The sequence below is a fragment of the Lemur catta genome, chromosome 18, assembly GCF_020740605.2.
Source record: "Lemur catta isolate mLemCat1 chromosome 18, mLemCat1.pri, whole genome shotgun sequence".
In the NCBI taxonomy this organism is placed as follows: Eukaryota; Metazoa; Chordata; class Mammalia; order Primates; family Lemuridae; genus Lemur; species Lemur catta.
The window spans coordinates 37,188,672-37,212,326 of NC_059145.1; the positions used below are offsets into that span (position 1 = coordinate 37,188,672).

Here is a 23,655-nt window from a genome sequence, read left to right on the forward strand (position 1 = left end):
TGGGTGTGGTGGTGCATGCCTATAGGCCTAGCTAATTGGGAGGCTGAGGCAGGAGAATTACTTGAGCCCAGGAGTTCGAGGCTGCAGTGAGCTATGATCTGGCCACTGTACTCTAGCCAGGGCTACAGAGCAAGACCCTGTTTCTAAAAAAAAGTTTTTAAATAATAAAAAACCAAGGTGGTCATGCAAATTTTTAGCACCTGGGAAGCCAGAGCAGGCACATCTTCTGCCACAGCCCAAACTTAAGAAAAGTGACCTGCAGGTTAGAGGGATGTATCGCTTTGCTCCACTGCCCGAGCACCTTTGGTAACCTGCTCCCCAGCCTCCTTCCTGTCACCTGGACCCCCGACTGCCCTGTCTGCTTGAGCCATTGGTTCCTCCTTGGGGTTACCCACTTATCTTCAGCGGGGCAGTGTTGGGGAGAAGCATGGCCTGGGCCAGAAGGACCGAGTTCTGGTCCCGGTGCTATGGCCTGGGGTGAGTCAGTGCATCTCTGACCTCTGGCTTCTTGCTGGCAACAATGAAGCAGCCCAGGCGGGCTGCCAGTGTGGACTGTCCTGTTCACTCATTTCTGCCCACTCATGATCCCATGGCCTGGCCTCTGACCTGTTGTGGTGCTCACGACAGTAGCGGCATTTGTACTTGGCCACAGGCAGTCTCCTTGGCTACAGCTTAGGGGGACTATGGGCTGGATGGACTCTCAGCCCTTTATCCTGCTGTTGCTGCTGCTGCTGCTGCTGTTTTTATTCAGGAACTTCTAGTTTTCTTCCCATGCATTTAGAATCCAGAGAGACCTTTGGTGTTTGTTCTTTTTTTTGTTTGTTCTGCTAGGGACCAGCCACCACTGTTGCCTTTTCAAGAACGGGGGAGTATTTTGCTTCTGGAGGCTCTGATGAACAGGTAAGTGAAGAATGGTCTGAGGAACCTGAGCTGATTCGACTCAGAACCAAATGAGAGGTGGGAGGCTGTCTTAGGCACGGGCCAGATTTCACCAGCTTCCTTGGTGGCTTTCAGCAACTGAAGAGGCCCCGAGGGAGCACGGGGTAGGGACACTAGGGCCCTGTGGCTCCAGAATGGGTTTCCTGCAGGTGCTGACATCATGGCAGATTTCCGAACCGCCACTGCTCAGACTAGCACAGGTTGCGGAGTCTGGGCTATGGTTGCCTTGAAAAAGTTGAAGTTTCTTAGTTCTTTTCCTGATTATAAGTGAATAGATAATAGTTATTGTATATACTTACTGTGGGCCTGGTAATGTGGCCAATGTGACAAGAGCTTCATACCTGACTTAATTCTCATGACAGCCCTATGGGGCAGGCCCTCTCCTGTCCCCAGTCAGATGAGGACACTGAGTCCCAGCAGATGACAGAGCTGGGACAGGCACCAGGACCATCTGACTTCAGAGCCATGCCCCTGCCCTGGGATCCTCTGCTCTGTCATTTGCTTCCCAGCCCACTAGTGCATTGTATGTGGGGTCAGCACTGTCAATATTTTTGGCTGCAGAGAGACGACATTATGAGGAGGTCCTGTCCCGCCTTGTCACCCTTTGTGCTGAGGCCTAAGCCTATCAGCCTTGGTGCCTCCTGCCCAGACTGCTGAACACCAATGACCTGTCTCCTGGTGGGCACCTTGCCCCTGAAATCTAGCCCAGAGCCTGGCACTGGGGAGGCCAGGAGCACTGAGGAGTCTACCTGTCACAGTTTTTCTCCAGAGTGTCTACACAGTCAATGCCACTTGTCCAGAGCACTGCACTCTCCTGAGGCAGGGAGGAAAAGGTGGTTGTTTTGAGCTGCTGTTGATGTGGTGGATTGGTGAGAACGTTTATCCTATTGATGCCAGGCCTCCCAGCTCGGGCTGCTCAGCCCAGACAGTCCTATTGGCTTACGTGAGCCCTGGCCTCAGCCAAATGTGCCGATTTTGGTTGAGTCTCTGCCAGTAAGGCAGAGAGTAGTTGCCGACTCTTTGACCACAGCCTGGATTAGAGATGGCAGGTGTCTTCTCACACCAGCACCAGCCCCTGCGCTGGCAGACAAGGGAGGGGGAAGGCATAGGAAACCCCTGAACCTTCCCCGAGCATGGAGTCCTGGCTTGTTGCTTAGAAGACAGGAAAACTGGTACAGTAAATTCACACCATAAATAGAGTCATGGTAAAATAAATTGCCCAGTGGAAAGTAGGGCCTCCACCCACACCGGCCCCTCCTCAAGCAGCCACTGCTGTCAGCTCCGAGGCCGCTTTCTTAAAGTCTGTTCTGAGAGTGTTTCGGAGTGGCATTTGGCATTATCTCTTCACATCCATGATAGCCGCTTCTAGGAATTTATTCAGTAGTTAGATTTGCAGTTACGTGAAGACTCTGTAAACAAGGGTGTGTATGCCGATATTCTGTTTGTAAGGCGATGGGTGTGAGGCCCTAGGTGCCGTCCACCTGGGAGCGGAGCAGTAAACAGTGGAGCTGCTCAGGGAGTGGTGAGGAGCTGCCCAGAGGACCGGGCTCACAGCTGCGTCCTGATGGGGACGGCGTCCAGAACACATCAAGCGTTCATCTTGTGTGGACATGGTGGTGTTTCTGTGGCCTCAGCTAACCGCTGGCCACGCCGCACATTCCTTCTGTGAGGCCCAAGCCGGCTGTCCTGGAAGTGCCCTAGAAGCACACACCACGTGTGGGCAGCAGCCTCCAGCAGGGGGCGCGCTCACTCCCCACCTGGCACTTGCCGCAGTTTTGTCCGGGAGCCTCAGGACATGATCCTGTTTATGGAAGATATTCACAGCAGGACATGATTTTTATGGCCTTGGGATAATGGTTGTGTTACCAAGTGCGTCCTGGGTGCCAGTGTCTGTGACAGGCTGTCTCCTGTGAGCCTCCCAGCACCCCTGTAAGACGGGCGCTGGGATCATCCCCTCTTCACAGGTGAGGGAGCTGACACGTGGAGGTTGAGTCCCTTGCCTTGGGCCACACAGTAGGGAGTGGAGCCAGGATCTTAACCCCAGTGGTCTGGCCTGGAGTCCGTATGTTAACCACTTCTCACGGTGTAACAGGCCAGGCCACTACCCTCAGGAGTTTTTTTTTTTAGTGGGGAGAAAGATGACAAACAAGGAAAAAGGACAAATAGATTAAATAACTACTGACTCTGATGGAAACAGAGGGCTATGATAAAAATTAGTAGGAGGCTGGAAAAGGCCTCTTTGAGAAGGTGGTGTTGAAGCAGACACTTGAACCTGAGAAGGAGCCAGCCATGCGAAGCTTGGGCCTGGGATACCCCAGGCAGAAGGACCAGCAAGTGCCAAAGCTCTGTGGTACCACACAGTGACACCCCATCCTGGTGGTGCATCCAGGTCCTCTTGAGGCCTGTCAAAAGAGCCTGCTCCCTAGGGAGATGGGGCAGGTCCCAGAGTTGAGTTGGGGTGTCAGATGGGGACCACTATCCTGCCATGGCCCAGAACTTTGGGGCTGGCCTCTGGGCCCACTTTCTCAGTGAAGAAGGACTGACAAGAGATTTTCTCCCCCTAATTCTGTGTGCTTGTTGGTTTTGGCAGGTGATGGTTTGGAAGAGTAACTTTGATGTTGATTATGGAGAAGTCCTAAAAGTGCAGAGGCCCCCAGCCACACTGGCCAGCTCCGCTGAGAATCTGGTAAGTGGCGTGGCAGGCATGTCCTGCACCCTGTGACTCTGGCAGGCTGGGTCATGGTGAATGGCACTGGACTTGGAGACAGTGGAGGGCTGGAGGTCCCTTACAGGGACCCCAGTAAGATCTCATCATCTACCACATAATACTTCGGCACTTGTGGTGCTAAGTTTCTAACCTAGAGGGAACAGATGAGACAGAGAGGATGTTGAAGCAAGCTGCTGGGTGCCCTCACTCCCAGACCACTTGGCGGGGAGTGTTTCCGTGGCACATGCTGCTGGTTTATTGAGGCCTTAGGGCACGAGGGACCTGTCCCATACTGAGTCCTGGGCCATGGGACCCAAGTGTGGGGGCTCCTAGAGGTTCAGGGCCTGAAGCCACAGCTGGAATGAATGAGAAAGGCCCCAGCCCTGTTGCTCTCACTTCCTTTTTTTTTTTTTTTTAAAAAAACCATGGAGAGGAAGTTCCTCAATCATGAACCATTTTTAGCGCCTTTGTTGGTAAAAGGGCATTCAGTGTTCCTGAATAGTTAATATTTTTTGACAGATATTTGGGAAAAAATTTAGTAACTGATATAGTTTCATTAAATAAGGTTGTATTCAGCTTTGGCTGAAATAAATGTTAAAGCCAAGGTTGTGGAACCCTGAGGGTTTTAAGCTTCTATGGCCACTGGCTGTTTAAATATCTCCCCCTTGGACCTTAGAGGCAGCGTGTTCTCCCCTTCACACACACGGAAACTGGCCTAAACAACAGGAAGTGGCTCGCCCAAGGCCCCCAGCAAGTCAAGGATGGGTCCCAGAATAGAACCAGGAAGCCTCCTGAGTCCATCCTGGGGCTTTCTGTGGTTCCAGCAGATAGATGCTGCATGCCTCCCCATGCCCCTGTTCTGTGTGCCGGGGCTGCCTCTAGGAATAGGCCAAGTTGGGCTTTATGGTCTTTCTTCCAAGGGTTGCCCTCCTGGCTGGCCCCTTGGCTAGAAGCTTTTATTCCTCCTCTGCACTTGTGAGTGTGTGGCTAGTTCTCAGCTTTTGAGTTTATTCGGGGACAACTGGGTTACATGATGCTCTGCTTTCTTCCAGTTTATCTTCTATCTAGAAAGGCATTTCAGAGTGCAGGGTTGGGTCCCCGAGGTCCCAGCCCTTCCTCTGGGTCCCTGCCCTCTCTTCCTGTGCCTCCCCTCTATTGGGCACTTGCCTGAACCAGGCATAGCCAAGGCTTTTTACATGTGCTGCCCTGGTTATTTCTGTCTCATCAGAATGGGCGGGTAAAGCTGCTGCTCAATTCACAGATGAGGCCTCTGGAGCCTACTCACCTGCCTCAGTTTCCTAGACCCAGGGGTACACCACACTGGGCCCTCTGAGAAAGGCGAGAAACTGCAGGTGGCAGAGGGCTGCATGGCTGCTTTTCCCCATCCCAGGGGAGGCCATCTGCCTCTTGGGCATGGTTAGTATCCACCAGCTGGGGGAGAATCCCATGTTCTTTTTCTTATAGTTACTAGGAAAATAACTTGGATTTACTGCTTCTTGTTCCTTCAGTCCTGGCTCAGAGATGGAGTATGGGGCACCTTTGCTTCCGAGGCTGTGGGACCTAATTAGCTGGACTGAAGATGTGTGGGGTGGGGGGAAGCCAGCACAACAGGATGGGGCACGGGTGGGTGAACAGCTCAGCAGGGCTCAGGGCATCCACTTGTTCCCAAACTATAACACCTTCAGGCCTATGTTAGAGTTGTCATCACAGCTCTGCCCACTGGACATCACCATGTGGGGCTCAAATAAAGGAAAGAATGTGAGTGCTGGGGTCAGAGAAATGTGTCTGCACTCTGGCTGTGTGGACCCAGGCAGAGCATTCACTTTTCCCAAGCCTCCGTTGCCACAGTGGTACCTGAATACCCCCATAGGCAGGCCCTGACGTGAGCTCTGCTACCCCTTGAAGTGACTCGTTAATCCTAAAATCATTCTTGCCTGAGATCAGGGCTCTTTCCTTGTTTGTCATAAGCCCCTTTGAGATGCTGACTGGACATATGGGCCCTCTTCCAGGCACACGCTTTCACCAACACGTGCATACCACGTTTTGTACACATTTAGGGCTTCTCCGATCTCAGGACTCCCAGATCAAGAGGAGAGCTAGGTTTTTGGTTGGTTGGTTTTGTTTTATTGTGGTAAAATACACATAACATACAATTTATAGTTATAACCATTTTTGAGTGTACAGTTCAGTGACATGAAGTATATTCACAATGTTGTGCAGCCATCACCATCCATCTCCAGAACTTTTTCATCTTCCCAAATTGAGTTCAGCTACTTTTTGTAACACACTGTTCAGTGGTTTGGTTTTCTCCTGAAATAAGAGAAGCTGATGAGTGTATTCTTGCCCTTCCTGCCCAGGGGTTTCTCTGAGCTAATATCCGGGGACTGATTCTGTGGCTGGCCTTGGTGTCTCAGCCCCCAGGAGCACTGCAGCCATGCCCCAGGAACTTGTGAGTCTGGTGAGCCCCTGTCTCTCCAGCTCTGTCCACATACCAGCCTTCCAATAACCCAGGGTTTTGCAACCTTGGCACTAGCAATATTTTGGACCAGATAATTCTTTGTTGTGGGGGGCTATCTTGTACATTGTAGGATGTTTAGCAGCATTCCTGGCCTTTGCTCACTAGATGCCAATAGCATCCTGCTCCCTACCCGCCGTCATGACAACCAAAAATGTCTTCTGTTGTTGCCAAATGTCCCCTGGGGGTCAAAGTTGCCCCCAGTTGAGAATCACTGTACAATTCTTGCCTCAGAAGTGAGCTCAGAAAAGCTGACCCAGCAGTGGGAGGAGTGTGGGAATGTATCTGGGGTTGGGGCTGTCGTAGCAGCGGGAAGAGCACAGGGAGGAGGTGAGAGGGGGTCTGGGAAGGATGGGAGGAGTGCCGGGAGGGGGGTGAGGACTGGCCATTCTAGCAGCCGTGAGTGTGAGGACTCTACCTGATTGGCCAGATCTGTGCTCCCACCAGTAGCCAGGTTTCTCAGCCTGGGTTTCTAACAGAGACCCATTTTATAGGAATGTTGTTTGGTCTGAATCTTCTAGAGGTGATAGTAAACAACAAAAAAAGATTTTTTGCCTTTAGCAACTTGATTTTCTTCACTTAAAATTGGAGTGTATTCTTGCCCTTCCTGCCTACAGTCTTGCCTGGCTCTGAGATAATATCTGGTCAGTGGTTTGGTGGCTGACCAGGGTGGCTTGACTTCTCAAAGAGCCACGAGCACCACAGCCATGCCCCAAGAGCTTGTGAATCTGATACCCTGTGCCTACTTCAGCTCTGTGCACACATTGGGCCTCAGGCCCTGAAGCTACATGAAACACTTCTGGGCATTTGGAGATCTAGGAGGCCCATGGGGCCAGGTGTGGGTATTGAATTCCTGACCATGTGCCCATTCCAGTGCGGCAGTCAAAAGCCAGAGGGGCAGACCCAGCATGGACCCCCTGCTCTTCTCACCCACCAGCAGACCATGGCAGCGGCAGCCCTCTGAGCCTGTGACAGTCCCTCCACCCTGGAAAACCCCCTACCCATGACCCCTTCTCTGACTGTGGCATTTCAGCTCTCAGATCTTGGAACGAAGGTTGTCCTTGAGCCCACTCTGAATAGAGCTCTGTTCACTGCAGAGCTATTTTCAACCTCTGGTTGAAATTCACAGCTTATTTTTAGGCACATTTCATGTTGAAAAGCAAAAGCCATTTCCCAGCCATTCAGAATGAGAATAATGGGTTCCATTTTCCCTCTATTCTTGGCTGAGTTGTGCATGAGGAGGGATTTCAGGGCTTGTGGTGGGGGAAAGTTGCAGATGAAGGATTCCAGGCCATGCTCTGGGCTGAGGGTGGGCAGAAAGCTCCATGTTCTGCCCCATGACATGCTGCAAGGCTGGAGGAAGGTTTGAAGAGCCATTGTGGACAAATGAGCACACAGAGGGGCTTGTGTGGGGGCAAGGGATAGGGGCCCCAGGGAGTTGTCTGCAGCAGGTGCTTGTGCTGGTGTTTTCAAGGGTCTAATGCTTAGCTCTGTTCCCTGCTGCAACCCAGGCCTTCTCATCCTCCTCTTCCTTGTCTACCGTCCTGCTGTCTATGCTTTGGGGCCTGTCCCTAAGGCATAAGGACCCCTGTATCTTGGCTGACCTTGGATTTAGCACCTGCCTCCAAACCCCAGCCACCGCTGGATAGACTTCTGCCTCAACCACAGAAGCATTTTTTAACTACTTTTAAACAGTAAAGATGCATTTGTTTGATTTACCCTTATTTTTGCCCTCCCTCCAAATGTCTGAGAGCCCATTGTGCAGTTGGGAAGAAAGGTTGTGCTGGGTGGGGTAGGAGGGGAAGAACACAGAGTTCTAGGTAATTCACTGAAACTGGAAAAAAAAACCAAACCACTTCCTGAGTTCTCAGGGTTGGCTGCTCTCCAGTTCAGACATTAACCTTGAGTTCTGGAGCTGAGGGCTTTTCTCCGCTCACCTTTCAAGATCTCATTTTAAGGAGAAAAGCCTGTGGTTAGGAGCTTAGGTTCTGGCTTTCAACCAACCCGTAATTGAATCCTGTCTCCACCTTGCCTGGGCTGTGATCCTGGGGAAGTGGCTGGACCTCTGTGAGGCCCAGTTTCCTCTTCTGTCAAATGGGGAGATGCTGAGCCCTCTTCCGTGAGATTTCATGGGTGGTACATGCCAAGCAGCACTTGGCACCCTACCTAGCACATGGCAAGTGCTCACCAAGCTTTAGCTATTGAACAAAGTTCCTTTCCCCTTCTTTATCTGGCTGAAAGCCAGGCAGGGTGCTTGTGTGTTTGAAACCTGCTGGGGTGAGGGACAGTGTGTAGAGATGGGGGCAGCTGACCAGGATGATTTTCTATGTTGACTCCTCTCTGCAAGCCATCCTTGTGAGCTCCAGTTTGGCTTTTAGACCCTTGCAGGCATTAGTTGTGTTTCCTGATGACAAAACCAAGTCCTCTGTGCTCCCAGATGAGAAAGCAAATCTATGAGGTGGGTAGAAACAGACCTGTTCCCCTCTTCCCCCACCCCGGCTACCCCTGTTACTCCTCAGGGCAAGGTACCGAAGACCCCAGCGCCTCAGGGCTAGAACTGTCTTCTGGAAGAGGGGAAAAGGTGAGTCAAGAATACCTAACCTGAACCTGAAGCCTCATGTTTCCCTAAGGATGGCCCATTTCTTCTTCTTAGTTCCTCTGGGTCTGAGGGTGCAGCCCCAGCCACCTCCTGTGCCTATACTTCAGCTGCCATGTTTCTGTTTTGGGGTACCACCACAGCGTGGCTTGACTTAGGGATTCTTGGGGCCCTGATTCCTGGCCTAGAGATTCTTAGCACTCGATCTTGCCCTCTGCTGAGGACCTGGGAGTCCTGGATGCCTGTGGGTTTTTAAGATCTAGGTTCTCACCCCAGGTACCTTGCCTGAGGAGTCATAGGGTTGGGAGAGGGGGAGAGAAGAGACCCATTCCCACCTGCTGCATAGCTTTTGTCTTAGTCCCTTCAGACTGGTATAACAAAATACCGTAGACTAGGTAGAGTATAAACTTCTATTTCTCACAGTTCTGGATGCTAGGAAGTCTAAACAAGGCGCCACAGATTCGGTAACTGGTGAAGGTCTGTTTTCTGGTTCATAGATGGCTCCTTCTCACTTGTCCTCACATGTTCATAAGGGCTAGCTAGATCTCTGTTGTTATTTTATTTTATTTTATTTTTTTTTTGAGACAGAGTCTCACTTTGTTGCCCGGGCTAGAGTGAGTGCCGTGGCATCAGCCTAGCTCACAGCAACCTCAGACTCCTGGGCTTAAGCGATCCTACTGCCTCAGCCTCCCGAGTAGCTGGGACTACAGGCATGAGCCACCATGCCCGGCTAATTTTTTTTTTTTTGTATATATATATTTAGTTGGCCAGATAATTTCTTTCTATTTTTAGTAGAGACGGGGTCTCACTCTTGCTCAGGCTGGTCTCGAACTCCTGACCTCGAGCGATCCACCCGCCTCGGCCTCCCAGAGCTAGGATTACAGGCGTGAGCCACCGCGCCCGGCCTTCTGTTGTTATTTTATAATGGCACTAATCCCAATCCTGAGGACTCCACCCTCATAACCTAATCACCCCCAAAGACCCCCACCTCGTAATACCATCACCTTGGGGTTAGGATTTCAACATAGGGATTTTGAGGGGTTACAGACATTCAGACTATATAGCAGATTAGCTTTCTTGCTTGGACGCATGGAGTACATGGGTCTTTTACTGAGAACACAAATTTCTGGCCTGGCATTTGCTTTTAGTAGCAGGGAGAAGTGTAGATTCAAGGGGATGCTTAGCAAGAGGGGTGTTGTGGGTGTTTGGAGCAGGAGTGAAGCTCGGATTTGTGTGTTTGAAAGAGGAGCCTCTCCCTCATCCATTTGACTCCAATTCTGGCTTCTAATTTTTCAAAACTATTAAAGGGGACTCCTGGCTTTCTGCCTGCTGCAGGTGAGTCAGAAGATGCCCAGGCAATTACTCAACTTGGAAAAGGGTTGACTTCCTGGGACCCAAATCCCCAACACATGAAGCTCCCTCTGTCCCTGGGCTCAGGGCATCACTGGGTATTGAGACGTTCCTATTAATGTGTTATGCATGATACTGAGGAAGGAAGGCCTAGTTGATGACTTAAACCAAGGGGAAGTGTCTTCGCAGACATCCAGGGCAAGGCATATTAAGACAGTCAGTGTCATGAAGCCAGAGGGACCTGACTCAGGAATCCAGACAAAGCCTGGAGGCCCTTGGGTCTAGCTCTGCATGTATCAGGACACACCTGGTGCATAAACCTGGCCACAAAAACCCCGCTGAAAGTTCTGTTATCTCTTTCAAGAGTACCAGAACTGTTTTGGGTTTTCCTTTCCCCTGGCAGCCAGAGTTTGGGTTCAGGGTTATTGGAGATTCCACATTTGCTTGTGGGAAAATGAGCCTACATGACAGGACAGAGGACAGTGGGGGTCTCAACATTGTGATGCTTCACTACAAAGCCCCAGGCAGGGCCAGGCTGCAGGTCTTGGAACACCTTTCATTTCAGCCACTGGGGCCACTGCTGTGCCACTGCCATTTTGCTTATGGTGATGATAAGTAATCTCTAGCCCCACTGGGCCATACACTGACAAGTCACCTTTTCACACGAGAGCCAAGAGACGCCACAAGAAGAATCTTGCACCAATTGTGTGGTGTAAAGCAGAGAGATGGACAAGAACTGAGGCCTTTGGCACTTGAGAATCTTTTCCTTTTGGTTTAATTCTCTTTTTTCAAACTCAGAAACTTGAAAATGGATGAAATGAGCCACATGTAGAAATAAACCCAGTTGCTCAAGTCTGACTGTGATTCTTTGGGCCACCGTGCCCTGTTCCCAGCAGGTCATACTCATCCTTTTAGTTTCTTTCCATGCAGCCTTCTCAGGAGGCCAGCAGCTGGTGAATTCTTCCTGCTCCACGTATCCAGAGCACTCTCCTTCCCAGAGCAGCCCCCTTTCCCATTGTCGGTTACTGGTAAACCTACTGTGTCCTTGGAGGGCTGGGGCCTTGTCCTTGCTGCAGTGCTCAGCATGTGCCTGGTACATTAAATGCTCAGGAAATCAAAGTTAGGGGGACACATGCCTGCAGACTGTGGGCAGCATGGGTTGAGTGTGAAAGGCTAGAGGCAGGCCCTGATTCTTTCCTTTTGGCATTTTTGATGTTCCCAGACTAAACGAAGGAAGCCACTTTCTAGCTTATTTATCAGTTTGGGGGCAGATGGCATGGGGTGGTATGGGCAGTGACTGGGCAATAGAGGGTGGTAGAGTCTGTGTGTCTGGACTAGAAGCTTCAGAACTTCTTTTCATTTTAGATGGAAAAAAACCCTTTGTGGTTTATGTTTTCCAGATTGGATAGCAGCATTGCCCATGTGTTGTAAGGGTGTTGGATGGTACTTGTGTTTATGTTCTTATTGGTTACCATGGGAAAAAATCAGAATAGATGGTTTCCATGGAGATTATCTTACAATTAGTTTCTTTGAAGGTCTGGACATCGCTGCAGGATTTGCTGAATACTCTCGGTGCCATCAGGGGCTTTCTCTGTGACAGTGCCAAAGGCTGGTTGGAACATTCCATGGACTTAGACAAAGTCATTTGCCTCCTAACTTGCAAATCCCAGGACATTGGAGTAGGGGTGATCCTGAGGCTCAGCTTCCTGTCGGGGTCCCACTCACCTGGCCTCAGTTCCACAGCTCATGTCAGTCACCAGGAAGCTTTTTTTATTGAACAAAACACCTTTGTATTGTGGAAATTTTCAAGTTAGCACAAAAGGTAGGGAGAATAATATAACAAACCCCCATGTACCCCTCACCTAGCTTAAGCATTTTGCCAATCTTATTTCATCTGTCTCCACTCACATTTTTTAGAAGGGTTAGAATATTTTTTTAATTCCAGATAGATCATTTTCCCCTAAATAAGGAGTTTTCTTGGTTACATAATGGCAGTGCTGTTATCACATCCAACAAAATTAATAATTCCTTCATATCAAATACCTAGTCCATATTCATTTTCTGCATTGTGTCAGAAATGTTCTTTTATGCTTTTTTGTTCAAATAAGGACATGGGAAGCTTTGAGAAAACCCTTGGCCCCCTCACCCCTGTCCCTGGTTCTGGTGCATGGGGTGGCTGAGGAGTCTTTGGCCTGGAGCTGTTACTGGGCTGGGGTAGAGAGGCTTCTGGGCTCAAGCCACCCTCCCACTATCCTCAGGGAGGGGTTGGTACTGTGAGCACCTTGTTCCTTCCTGGAGATGTGTCAGCCGCAGGTGGGCCAGCTCCTGTCAGCTGTCCTGGGGCAGGCATCCGCTGGGGGGTGCTGGCCCTTTTCAAAGCCTGCAGAGGGAGGGAGGAAGAGAGGTGATGTAACCTTGGTTCACAACAGCTGTCTGCAACTTCATTTTCCAGGAAAGGAGAGGCCATGAGATCCCGTGGGACACAGCCTCCCGCGACTCCTCCCTGGAAAGCATGGGGCGTCTGGTGGAGGGCTGTGGTTGGTCTGAGACCCATTGCCTCTGTGGGTTGGGCAGAGCCAGTCCCAGTTATCTGTCTTGGCAGGCTTGGCATGAGTCCTGTACTGCTGCACAAAATATGAATTACAGAGCTTGGGAGTGATGCCCGGGGTGTGGTTGGTGGCTCTAACACTCTCCATTGAACTAAGTGCAAGGAGAGTTTAAAATAGCTAGCCTTTGTTCCTGAGGTTTTAAAAATTCAACTCCAGTAGTTACAATGAGCTGTCTTCAAGTGGATCTATAAATAAACCGCTACTGTTCCTCTTTGTCACTGAGAGCCTTGGCGTCTTCCAGAGATGTCGGCTCTGCTGCTCATCTTCATTAGATGCCTCTCATCTGTGGGGCAGCTGCAGCCATCAGCAAGCTGGGCTGACACATGGAATTTGTAATGACGGCAACACATTCCCTTTAAAAAATCTCCAGCCCCCCCTCCCAAATTAACTACACAGGAACTTTGCATTAGAGAAACCTGGCAGAGAGGTCAGTGTCATTATTGATCAAATCAACACCACCAGTAATATAAGTCCTGTCCGCATGAACCCTGTGATAGCATGCAGATCACTTTTGTGGTAGTGTCAAAATTTATAACCTGAGTCTAATCATGATAAAACATCAGACAGACCCAAATTGAGGGACATCTGCCAAAATAACTAATCAGTATTCTTCCAAAGTATCAAGGTCATGAAAGACAAGGGAGGACTAAGAAACTGACACAGATTGGAGGAGGGGCTAGATATATGATAAATGCAATGTGAAACCGTAGGTAGAATTCTGGAACATCAGGATTCAAGGATATTAGTAGAAAAACTGGTGAAGCTCGAGTGGCGTACCCAGTTTGGTTAATGGTTTTTGTCCCAGTGTTAATTTCCTGATCTGGTCACTATCCTATGGTTATATAAGATGTTAACACTGGGAAAAGGATATATGGAAATTCTCTACTATTTTTTGCAACTTTTCTCCAAGTCTAAAATTAGTTCAAAGCAATTTAATTTAAAAAAAAACTACAGTCAACACTTGGGCTTTATTAGAATCCTTAATCTTCTCCATCTCAGGGTGCCTTTGTTCAAGTGTTTGCTGTGGTAAGGGTAGGCATTTCTGTCTCCAGGTAGGCAGTAGGTAACCCTAAGATACTCAGTGCCGGTTTATAGTGGGCCCTTGGGAATGTTCGTGGAACTGAACTGAACAAGAGCAGCCCTAAAAGGAGCTCATGTGTTCAAGGGGAATAATCTTACACAGGTGCTGGGCACCCGCATGGGGCTTGCAGAGTGGGGTTGAGGGTGCTCCTGAGGTGCATCTGCTCCAGCAACTCCAGGATAGACTGTCAGCAGGGGTGTGGTCCTGGCCCGGGATGGACCTACTTTCTTCTAAGGCTTCTGTGGGCCACCCAGGTCCCAGACCCCGCACCCTGCCCTGCCCTGCCCTCTCCCGCTCTGTGTTCCTGAACCCAGCTCCGCCTTTCTGCCCACCAGTGTGTTTTTCTGGCTGTAACAAGTGTGATGATCTGGAGGGCTCCAGCCCCTAAAAGCTGGCAGTTGTTTTCTTTGCCCACCTTAGAACCCCTCCAGGGAAGAGGGCCGGGGACTTCCTCTGTGCCAAGGAATGTTCTCGCTGCATGGTGGGCATGGCTGCTTGCCTTCTCACGGCCTCCACCAGTTTGAAATTGCTTAGCCTTCCCCTCCCTTCTTCGTCTCCTTTGCCCCCCATGGATCCCTTCCCCTGTGTGTGTCATTTCAATAGGAGAGAGCTTCGTGCTCCACTTCTTTCTCCTGGGGGTATATCTGGGCACCTAATAATATTCCATTTCCTGCCTTCCAAGGCAATCTTTTGCTCTTTTGAAAAATCCGCCCCTTTCCTGTGTGGGGAAATACTTGGAAACCCTTGGAGAGTGAGGCCGGGAAGCCAGCAGATAGGTGGGGGTTAGCCCAGGGGTGGCTGTTAGCCTGGAGGTGACTGTCACAGCTCTGGCATGGTGGCCTCGGGCTTGACTTGAGCCTGGATGAGGAGAGAGGGTTCCTTGGTTTATGTATTTATTAATAGCATTTCCCACATGTTCAACGCCTCTGAGTGACACAGGTGTAATAATAGGATGACAGAGGTGCCTGTGGTCCCTGCCTCAAAAGGACTACTCTCTGAGGGTGAATGTGAGATGAGAAAGTGGGCCACGCAGCCTGTGGTCCTGGGACCTGGGCAGCACTGTTCTGTGCCAAAGGCTGGAATCCAGGAGTTGGTCAGGTATGCAGATTCCTTATCCTCCATTTTAGACCCACCCTCCAACCTCTTCATAATTTTTAGTCCAAAGAGCACCCTGTTTCCCATTGGTGGGGGCCTGGGGCATCTGGTTTGGTTTAGAGGCCCCCAGGTCCTGTGTCTCTGTGTCCCTGAGCTTTCACAGATGACCCAGCACCCTGCTGTCCTTGCAGCCTGGTGTGAGGAACGTGAGCAGGCACCCTGTATGTTCATACCCTAGATGAAAGCCAGCAGCAGTACCAATCCCCACCGTCACGCTCAGGCTGCTCGGAATAACATTGGTAGGACTGCCAAAAGTTAGTTGGTTTTAAGAAACCAGAATTCCTCTTGGGTTCAGAGCTATGTTTAGTACCAGAAGTTTCCTCTCTTGTTGGATTCCAGGCCGGAACACTAAATTATAGGGCAAATAAGGCTGTAGTATATCTAGTCTGCAAATGTGTGTGGTGAATACAGTACCAGGATTTCTTTTGAGTTTTGAGTTGAGAAAACAGCCCTGCCTTTTCCACTTGAGAAGCTGGACATGAGGCTGAGCCCAAGTGAGCTCTGTCCTGTTCCCTGCCTCCGTCCCCAGGGCCAGGTTTAGCAAACATGGAGGCAGGCAGACATGGATGCCTGTTAACTGCTCCTGAGGGCAAATTGTCCAAGCCAAAGGCCTGAGGCCCGGACTAAGACACATCTGTGCCTGTGAGCCTCCTTATCCTCACTTAGCAGAGTAGCAATTCACAGTCCAATGAAAGAGTCAGTGAAAAGATTTAATCAGTGTGTGTGTGTGTGTGTGTGTGTGTGTGTGTGTGTTGTGTGTGCATGTGCACGCGCATGTGTGTCCATTTCTTCCTGTTTTGTGCTCAGCCCTGCTTTGGGAATGTAGTGACATGCTTTGGTTTTTTAAGTGGGCAGCAGCCAGACAGGATGCCCACCTGGGTCTGCCCAAGAAGGATATGAGTGAGATAGCCCAGCTCTTAGCCTCATGTCACCTCCTTTTCCCTTCTCTGGCCCAGACTCAAGCTACGGACCAGTTTCTGCATACTTTTGTCCATTACAGAGTTTCAGTTTCAGAAGCAGGCTGGACAGAGGATGAGGTCCAATGTTAGAAATTAAAAGGGAAATTTCCACCTTGAGCAGTTGTTCATAATTGTCCACTCTACCCCCCAGAGGCGGGTGTTCTGCCAAGTCAGCTCATACCATCTTGTGGTCAAGCTCAGCCACTCCTGGCTGCTAGCCCCTGTCAAGCTACGTGTGGACCCCTAAGCAGCTAAGGCCTGACACTGTGTAGACTAGGCAGCTGCTGCTTGGGACACTCTGCCTGGGGATGTCTGCTGCTCTCTTAACTTCCACTGGGAGATTGAGGCTTTGGGAATTGAACTGCACTGAAGTGTGACTCTCTGGCTTTCTGCATTTGGAAACTGAAATCCCCAGACCGATGGTGGGCCTTGTGGGCCTCGCCTGGGGTCTTCAGCCTTGGGTTTTGCCCACTGGTAATGCCCTGTGAAGAGGTGTTGATTTTTACCTTGAGTGCAGAGTGGCAGCGGTGGGTAGTGTCAAGTGTGTCACGTGATGTGTAGGTTGGGCTCCTGGGGACATTGCAGTTGTAACCACATCTTTTTCTGTTTTGGTCAGGCTTTATAATTTACAAATAGTAGCATTCACCATTTTAAAAAGTGAACAGTTCTCTGAGTTTTGACAAACAGGTATGGTCCTATAACCACCATCACAATCAAGATATAGAATATTTCCATCATCCCAAAAAGTTTCCTTGTGCCTCTTTATAGTCAATCTACTCCCTCCCCCTCCAGGCCCAGGCAATCACTAATCTGCTTTCTGTCACTATTTTTTAGAATTTGATACAAATGGAATTACACAGTTATGTATTCTTTTTGGCCTGGTTTCTTTCACTCAGCCTAATTTGAGATTGACCCATGTTGTTACACACATCAGTAGTTCATTCCTTTTTGTGGGTGACTAGTACTCCACTGAATGGCTATACCCCAGTATGTTTATCGATCTGTTGGTGAACATGTGCATATTTTCAATTTTTGGCTATTATAAATAAAGCTGTTGTGAACTTTCATGTATGTATTTTTCTATAGATATATGCTTCCATTTTTCTTGAGTAAATAGGAGTGGAATAGCTGGGACATATAATACATGTATATTTAACCTTGTAAGTAACTTTCAGCCTGTTTTCCAAAATGGTTGTACCATCTTACATTGGTGCCAGCAGTGCATGAAAGTTCAGGTTTCTCCACCTCCTCACCAACACTTGGTATGGTCAGTCATTTTTAACTTTAGCATACTGGTATCTCACTGTGGTTTTAACTTGCATTTCCGTAATGATTAATGATGTAGAGCATCTTTTTATTTTTTTATTTTATTTCCTTTGAGACAGAGTCTTGCGCTGTTACCGAGGCTTGAGTGCAGTGGCATCATTGTAGCTCACTGCAACTTCAAAATCCTGGGCTCAAGTGATCCTCCTGCCTCAGCCTCCCGAGTAGCTGTGACTGCAGGCACATGCCATGACACCCGGCTAATTTTTCTAGTTTTAGTAGAGATGGGGTCTCACTGTTACTCAGACTGGTCTCAAACTCCTGACCTCAAGTGATCCTCCTGCCTCAGCCTCCCAGAGTGCTGGGATTACAGGTGTGAGCCACTGCACCTGGCCTCTTTTTATGTTTGTTTGCCATCTTTACATATAGATATAAATATATCTATATATATATATGTATTGCCTTTTGTCTTTGATGAAGTATCTGTTCAAATCTTTTGCCTGTTTTTCCTAATCGAGTTGTTTGTTTTCTGATTATTGAGTTTTAAAAGTTCTTTGTATATCCTGCATATAAATCCTTTACCAGATACTTGATTTGCAAATACCTTCTCCCAGTCTGTGGTTTTTCTTTTCATTTTCTTAACAGGGTCTTTCAAAGAGCAATTTTGAATTTTGATGAAGTTTATTTTATCAATTTTCTCTTTTATGGATTGTGACTTTTCATATAAATTTTAGCACCAACTTCTCGATGCCTACAGATGATTTTGGGGAGAATTGACATCTTAACAACATTAAATCTTCAATACATAAACATATATCTCTTCATTGATACAGATCTTTGATTTTTCTCATCAGTGTTTTGTAGTTTTCAGTATACAAATTTTGCACATATGTTGTTAGATTTATACCTAAGCATTTTGTAGTGTGTTGCATGGTAGACCCTAAAAGATATGTCTATGTCTTAACCCCCAGAACCTGTGAATGTGGTCTTACTTGGGAAAAGGGTCTTGGCAGATGTAATTAAGAAACTCAAGATGAGATAATCCTGGATTATGAGTCCTCAATCCAGTGATAAGTGTCCTTATAAGAGACACACAGAGGTAAGAGGACAGGCCCTGTGAAGACAGAAGCATAGATGGAGTGATGCAGCCACAAGGCAAGGAATCCTGGAGCCATCGGAGCTGGAAAGAGGCAAGGAAGGATTCTCCCCTAGTGCCTCCGGAGGAAGCGTGGTCCTGCTGAACCTTGATTTCAGACTTTTGGCCTCCAGAACTGTGAAACAATTAATTTCTGTTGTTTTAAGCCACCAAACATGACAATTTATTATAGCAATCCTGGGGAGCTAATAAACATTTTATGTGTTTTTGGTGCTATTGAAAATATAATGACCAAGAATGTCCAAAAAATAATGAAAGGCATCAAACCATAGGTCCAAGAAGCTCAGAGAAACAACAAACAAGCTAGATAAAAAGCCAAAAACAAAACCCTAGAAGAGTTATATTCAAACTTCTGAAAACCAAGGATTAAGAGAAAATCCGAAGGTAGCCAGAGAAAGACATATAATGGATCAAAAGTCGGAATTACAAAAAATTCTCATATGAAACTATACAAAGCAAAAGAATGGAGTAATGTCTTTAAAGTGTTGAAAGAAAATAAACTGCCAACCCAAAATTCTGTACTCAGCAAAAATATCTTCAGAAAAGGGGAAATGAAGACTTTTTTTTTTTTTCCTGAACAAAAGCTGGGAGAATTCATTACCAGGAAATTTGTACTGTAAGAAATGTCTCTTTTCTCTCTCTCTCCTTCTGGGATTCCAGTTGCCCATGTCTTAAACAATATTGTCCTTATAGTAGCTTATAGATGCTATAGATTGTTATAGTAGCTTATAGTCCTTATAGTAGCTTATAGATTGTCCCAGTAGTAGCTTATAGATGCTCTGTTCTGCTCTATCCCTCTTATATTTCATTTTGAGGAATTGATCTGTCTTTAAGGTCACTATTTTCCTCAGCTGAGTTGAGCTTACTAATAGCTCATCAAAGCCATTTTTCATCTCTGATATGGGTTTCTTATTATGTTTCTATCATTTCCATCTGACTCTTCTAGTTTCTGTGTTTCTGCTGAAATTCTCCATTTGTTCATGTGTGTTGTCTGGTAGAACCTTTAACCTATTAATCATAGTTATTTTAAACTTATATCTGATAGTGCCAACCTCTAGGTCATCTGAGTCTGGTGCTGCTGATTGCTTTGTCTCTTGACAGTGGGTTTTTTTTTTTTTCTCCACAATTTTTTTTTTTTTTTTTTCTGTTTCAGACCTGAGGGATGAGCTCACAGTTTTTGACTGAATGCCAGACATCATGTTTAGGACAGTAGAGATGGAGTCAATGTTACTAGGAGTTCAGCTTAGTTTAGTGTTACCTTGCACTTAGGGTGGGATCTGGGTGTTGGATCTCAGTGTTCCTGCTCCACCCTCTGCCTTCAGCCTTCCCTCATAGGGGCAGGCTCCTTTCCCTGCTCTCAGCCCTCCGCCATCGACAGGCTACTGTTTCTTAGTACTTGGTGCATGCTAGCTTTGTTAGGGGAGTTCTCTATTGTCCTGACCCAGCTTCAATGTTAGACAGGCCCTATGTCCCTGGGTCTCAGAAGTAGGGAATTGTCAGTCCTGCTCCTCCCTCGATCAAAGAAGACTGATAATCTCAGCTCAGGATGGTTTCCTGCCTCTTCCTCAAGGACAGAGGGGTTTTTATCTTTGCTCTTCCCCAGTAGCTTAAGGATTTTATTCTGTAGGGGAGAAGTCCTGGCAGGACTTCATACCTTTTCCTTGTCCACTCCCTTCCTCTGAGCCTGCACCTCCACGGATGGTTTTCTCCCATTGACTGCCCTACCGCCAGTCTTTCTCACGAATGCCCGGTGCAAGTCTGTGTAGAAGAACCTGCAAGTGGGTGCAAGCTCCGCTTGTATCTGTGGCTCCCAGGGGCTCTGCACTCTTAGGCTAGTCCACACTTGGCCTGCAACCATTTGTTAAAACTTGTGTGGCACTGGGTATTTCTGCTCATGCTTTGCCACACGTGGTGCTCACTTCCTGTTTTCCTTGCAAGAGTCTGTGTTTCCTTAGCGTTCAGGCTAGTTTGTTGCTCTGTGACCCCAGCTCTCTGATTTAAGAAAAGTTATGATTCTTCTAGAGTGTCATTCTTTTTCTTGTTAGGATAGGATTAACACTTTCCCCAACTTTCTCTACTCCAGGCAGAAGTTCCTTATCCATACCTGCATCTTGATGAAAAAGTGAGACCATAGTTAACCCAGAGATGAGAAGTCAACCCAGATGAGTTGATTTCTTGTCACAGGAAGACCGACAAGCTATTCTATTTTATTTTGTTTTTCAACTTTATTTTTTGTAGCGTTAGAGTTGGTGGTAGGGGTCTCACTATGTTGCTAAAGCTGGTCGTAAGCCTTAGTCCTGGCCTTCAGCAATACTCCCGGCCTCCCAAAATGCTGGGATTACAAGCATGAGCCACCACTCCCAGCTTGTTTTGTTTTTTAATGAAGTTTTTTTATTTGGTTCCTCACTGTCTGGATGGCTGAGCATCAACCGCAGATATTTATGCAATTCCTGCTGTGTGTGAAGTGCAGAGCTCTGGCAGCAAAGGAAAGGGGAACTGAGGCAGGCAACACATTCACTTACCTTGAGAGCCCAGGGTCCCACACTAGGGTGGCGTGAGGAGTAAGATGACAACTGTAGACCCCAAGTGAGATTTCCACAGGTAAAATAGATTCATCTCTTGAGAGTCACCTTTTTTTTTTTTTAGTTTGATAGTAAGATGTTATATTAATATTTGGCAAAAGTGAAAAGTTGTTGACTTGGTATGGATCTATATGTGTGTATAGGTTAGTCTTTGTTGCAATTTACTCATGATGTACTTAACTGAGAACCACCAGGCAAAGGCCCCAGGACCCTTTGATGTTGAACAGGCAAAATGCTGGTGTGATTTTTGCTTTTAAGTGCTGCTCAGGTTCTTCTGCCACTGTCATTACTCACAGTCCCAGTACAGAGGCTCTTCCTACTTCTGGGTGTGGTGTTCTTATCTCCGCTTTCTCTTTATTTGCCAAGCTCTCAGGGAAATGCCACAGCTAGAGTGCTGAGTGCAGGTGAGTGGCTGCAGTGCCGTGGGGGCAGGGCTGCTGCTGGCCCTTTGGCAGTGCAGACGTTGGGGCGGTTCCATGACTCAGAGTTTTACTGTGGTAGGCGCAGCTTTCTGAGGCATTGAGTGTTTGTAGAGGACCTGCTCTGTGTTCAGCTCTGTGCTGGGCAGGCATTCCCGGGAGCAGGTCGGGGAGTGATGCAAAAAGCGTTAGACCCAGAAGCTGGGACCTGCATAAGGATGCAGGAGAGGAGCTGTGCTTATGGAAGCCCTGCTGTGCTAATGCCACCTGCCAGATGTCTGGGAATAGTCTGCACTTTGGGTTCAGATCCCAACTCTGTCATTTGCTCGGTGACTCAGACAAAGTTACTTAACCTCTATGAGCTGAGGTTTCCATATCTGAAAAATACGGTTAATACCCGTTGTGAAGGGACATCATAAAGATTACGTGAGGTGACATGTATTAAGTGAGGTGACATTAAATGAGGGCACACAGTAAGGGGCAAGTAAACAATAGTGATTGCGGGACTGGTGGAGTGTTAAGTGCTATGATGTCTTCTTATGCGAGTGAGCAAGGAGGCAGAGAAATGGCTCCGGGCTGCCCTGGGAGTTTGAGGCTGGGGATCTTCGGATAGCCATTTTCTGTCTGAGCCTCAGTTTCCTTTGTTATAAAATGGAGAGAGCCCACTAAAAGCATGGTGTAGAGGGGAAAACGTGGTCGTTCCTGCGACCCTCTTTCTAAAGGCCACCTCTCCAGCTCAGAGCACTGTGGCCGCTGTCCTTAGTACTCCCTAGAGCTAGCCCAGCTTTGGCTCAGAAGGAAGGTTTCTGTTGCTAAAGTCAGCGGTGCTCACCCTCCCTCCCGCATCCACTGTGCGTCCAGAGGTGGAGCTCAGCACTGTCGGTTTCTGGGCCATTCTACAGAAACACTCAGAATTTCCATTCCCTCCTTCCTAGGCAGCAGGCAGCACCCGTCTGGCCCATTGCATGACAGTGGCGGCTGTCAGGACAGAAGGGCTGCCTGCTTGCACCCTCCCTCCAGTGGAAGAGTGTGCGTGTCTGGAAGGTGGTCCTCTGGAAAGAGCGAGCACAGGACTGTGGGTATTTCTCAAGAAAGGTCTGCTGGTGACTTCAGATAAGCGCCTCTCACAGCCCAGCCCTTTGACGGACTGGCCCAGTAGTTACCCCCATTTTATAGATGAGGAAGTGGAGGCCCAGAGAAGTTAAGCCCCTTGCCTGCTGCCACCCAGCCGGTCAGGGGTGGGGCTTGGGTTTCAGCTGAGGCCTGAGTCACCATTCTTGCCCACTGCACTATGCTGCATCTCCCGTCAGAACTGCATGGGTCTGAGGGCCACTGTGGTGGGCCGAAAGCTGTCTTGGCAAGGTTGGTGGGCTTCTGAAATGTTTCCTTTTGGGGTGGACTTCTGGGTGGGCATTGAGATCTGAAGTGCGTTGATTCCTGGAGGACTGGAAGAGCCCACCCAGCCCTGCTGGCCAAGGTCTTATACAGTGGCTGCAGGCACAGCAGACATGCCAGCGATGGGCTTATGGACCCAGCACTGCTCTTGTTCTCAAGAACATCCCTCTGGCTCGTGTCTCACATTCAAGTTCTCTAGCCACTATGGCCTGCATTTTTGCAAGTTCAAATCAACATGCCCTTGAGAGTTTGTGATTTATGAGTTAGATTAGATTCTGTGAGATTTCGTAATGAAAAATATCCAGGTAGGGTCCATGCCCTAAACTCCTTTGCTGGTTGGGAATCCTCTCCTGGGCTGATTCTTTTCAAGGACTCTGATGCCCACCAAGGTAAGCATGTCTAGGGCAGAGAATATTCCCAAGGCTGGGCTGCTGTTGGTTAGTCCAAGAGATGAGACTCAGAATGGATGCTGCCAACTGCTGACGGTGGGTCTGCAGGCAACCGAGTGTTGTCAGGGCTGGGTGGTGGGTGGGTGTACAGACATCCTAGATGAGCCCCAGCCATGGCCAGTATACTCCACTGGCTGTGGCACTGGGGGTGGGAGGCTTCTCAGTGGAGTACCCTTGGCTCCATGGTATATGGTGACCTTTGAGTGCAGTGATGTCCTGGGTTTTGGGGTAGAGGAGTGATGAGTGCAAGCAAGAGGAGGGACAGGGTGCAGACACAGTGGCAGCTGGTGGGCTCCGTGGACAGGCTGGCATTGATCATCCCAGTCAGGTGACTCAGCCTGGGCCTAGAGATGCAGTGGCTGGAGGAACAGGGCAGGGATGGGGTAGATGCAGGCAAGCAGGAGCACAGAGGAGCTCCTGATTAGGAGGGGGCCTTGCGAGGTGGGGGGGATGGAGTGTTAGGGTTGGGAGGGCGGATGA

The 23,655-nt window shown here is 48.6% G+C and overlaps 1 protein-coding gene across 5 annotated transcripts in view; it reads left to right on the forward strand.

The window, feature by feature from the left end:
* The window catches only part of POC1A (POC1 centriolar protein A), a 70,934-nt gene that overhangs the window by 24,582 nt on the left and 22,697 nt on the right, over positions 1–23,655 (forward strand). For all 5 annotated transcript variants that reach the window (XM_045530069.1, XM_045530070.1, XM_045530071.1 and 2 more), the window contains 2 exons: positions 832–900; positions 3,530–3,625. In XM_045530069.1, coding sequence (XP_045386025.1) covers positions 832–900; positions 3,530–3,625 — 165 coding nt within the window. The remainder of the gene's footprint in view (positions 1–831; positions 901–3,529; positions 3,626–23,655) is intronic.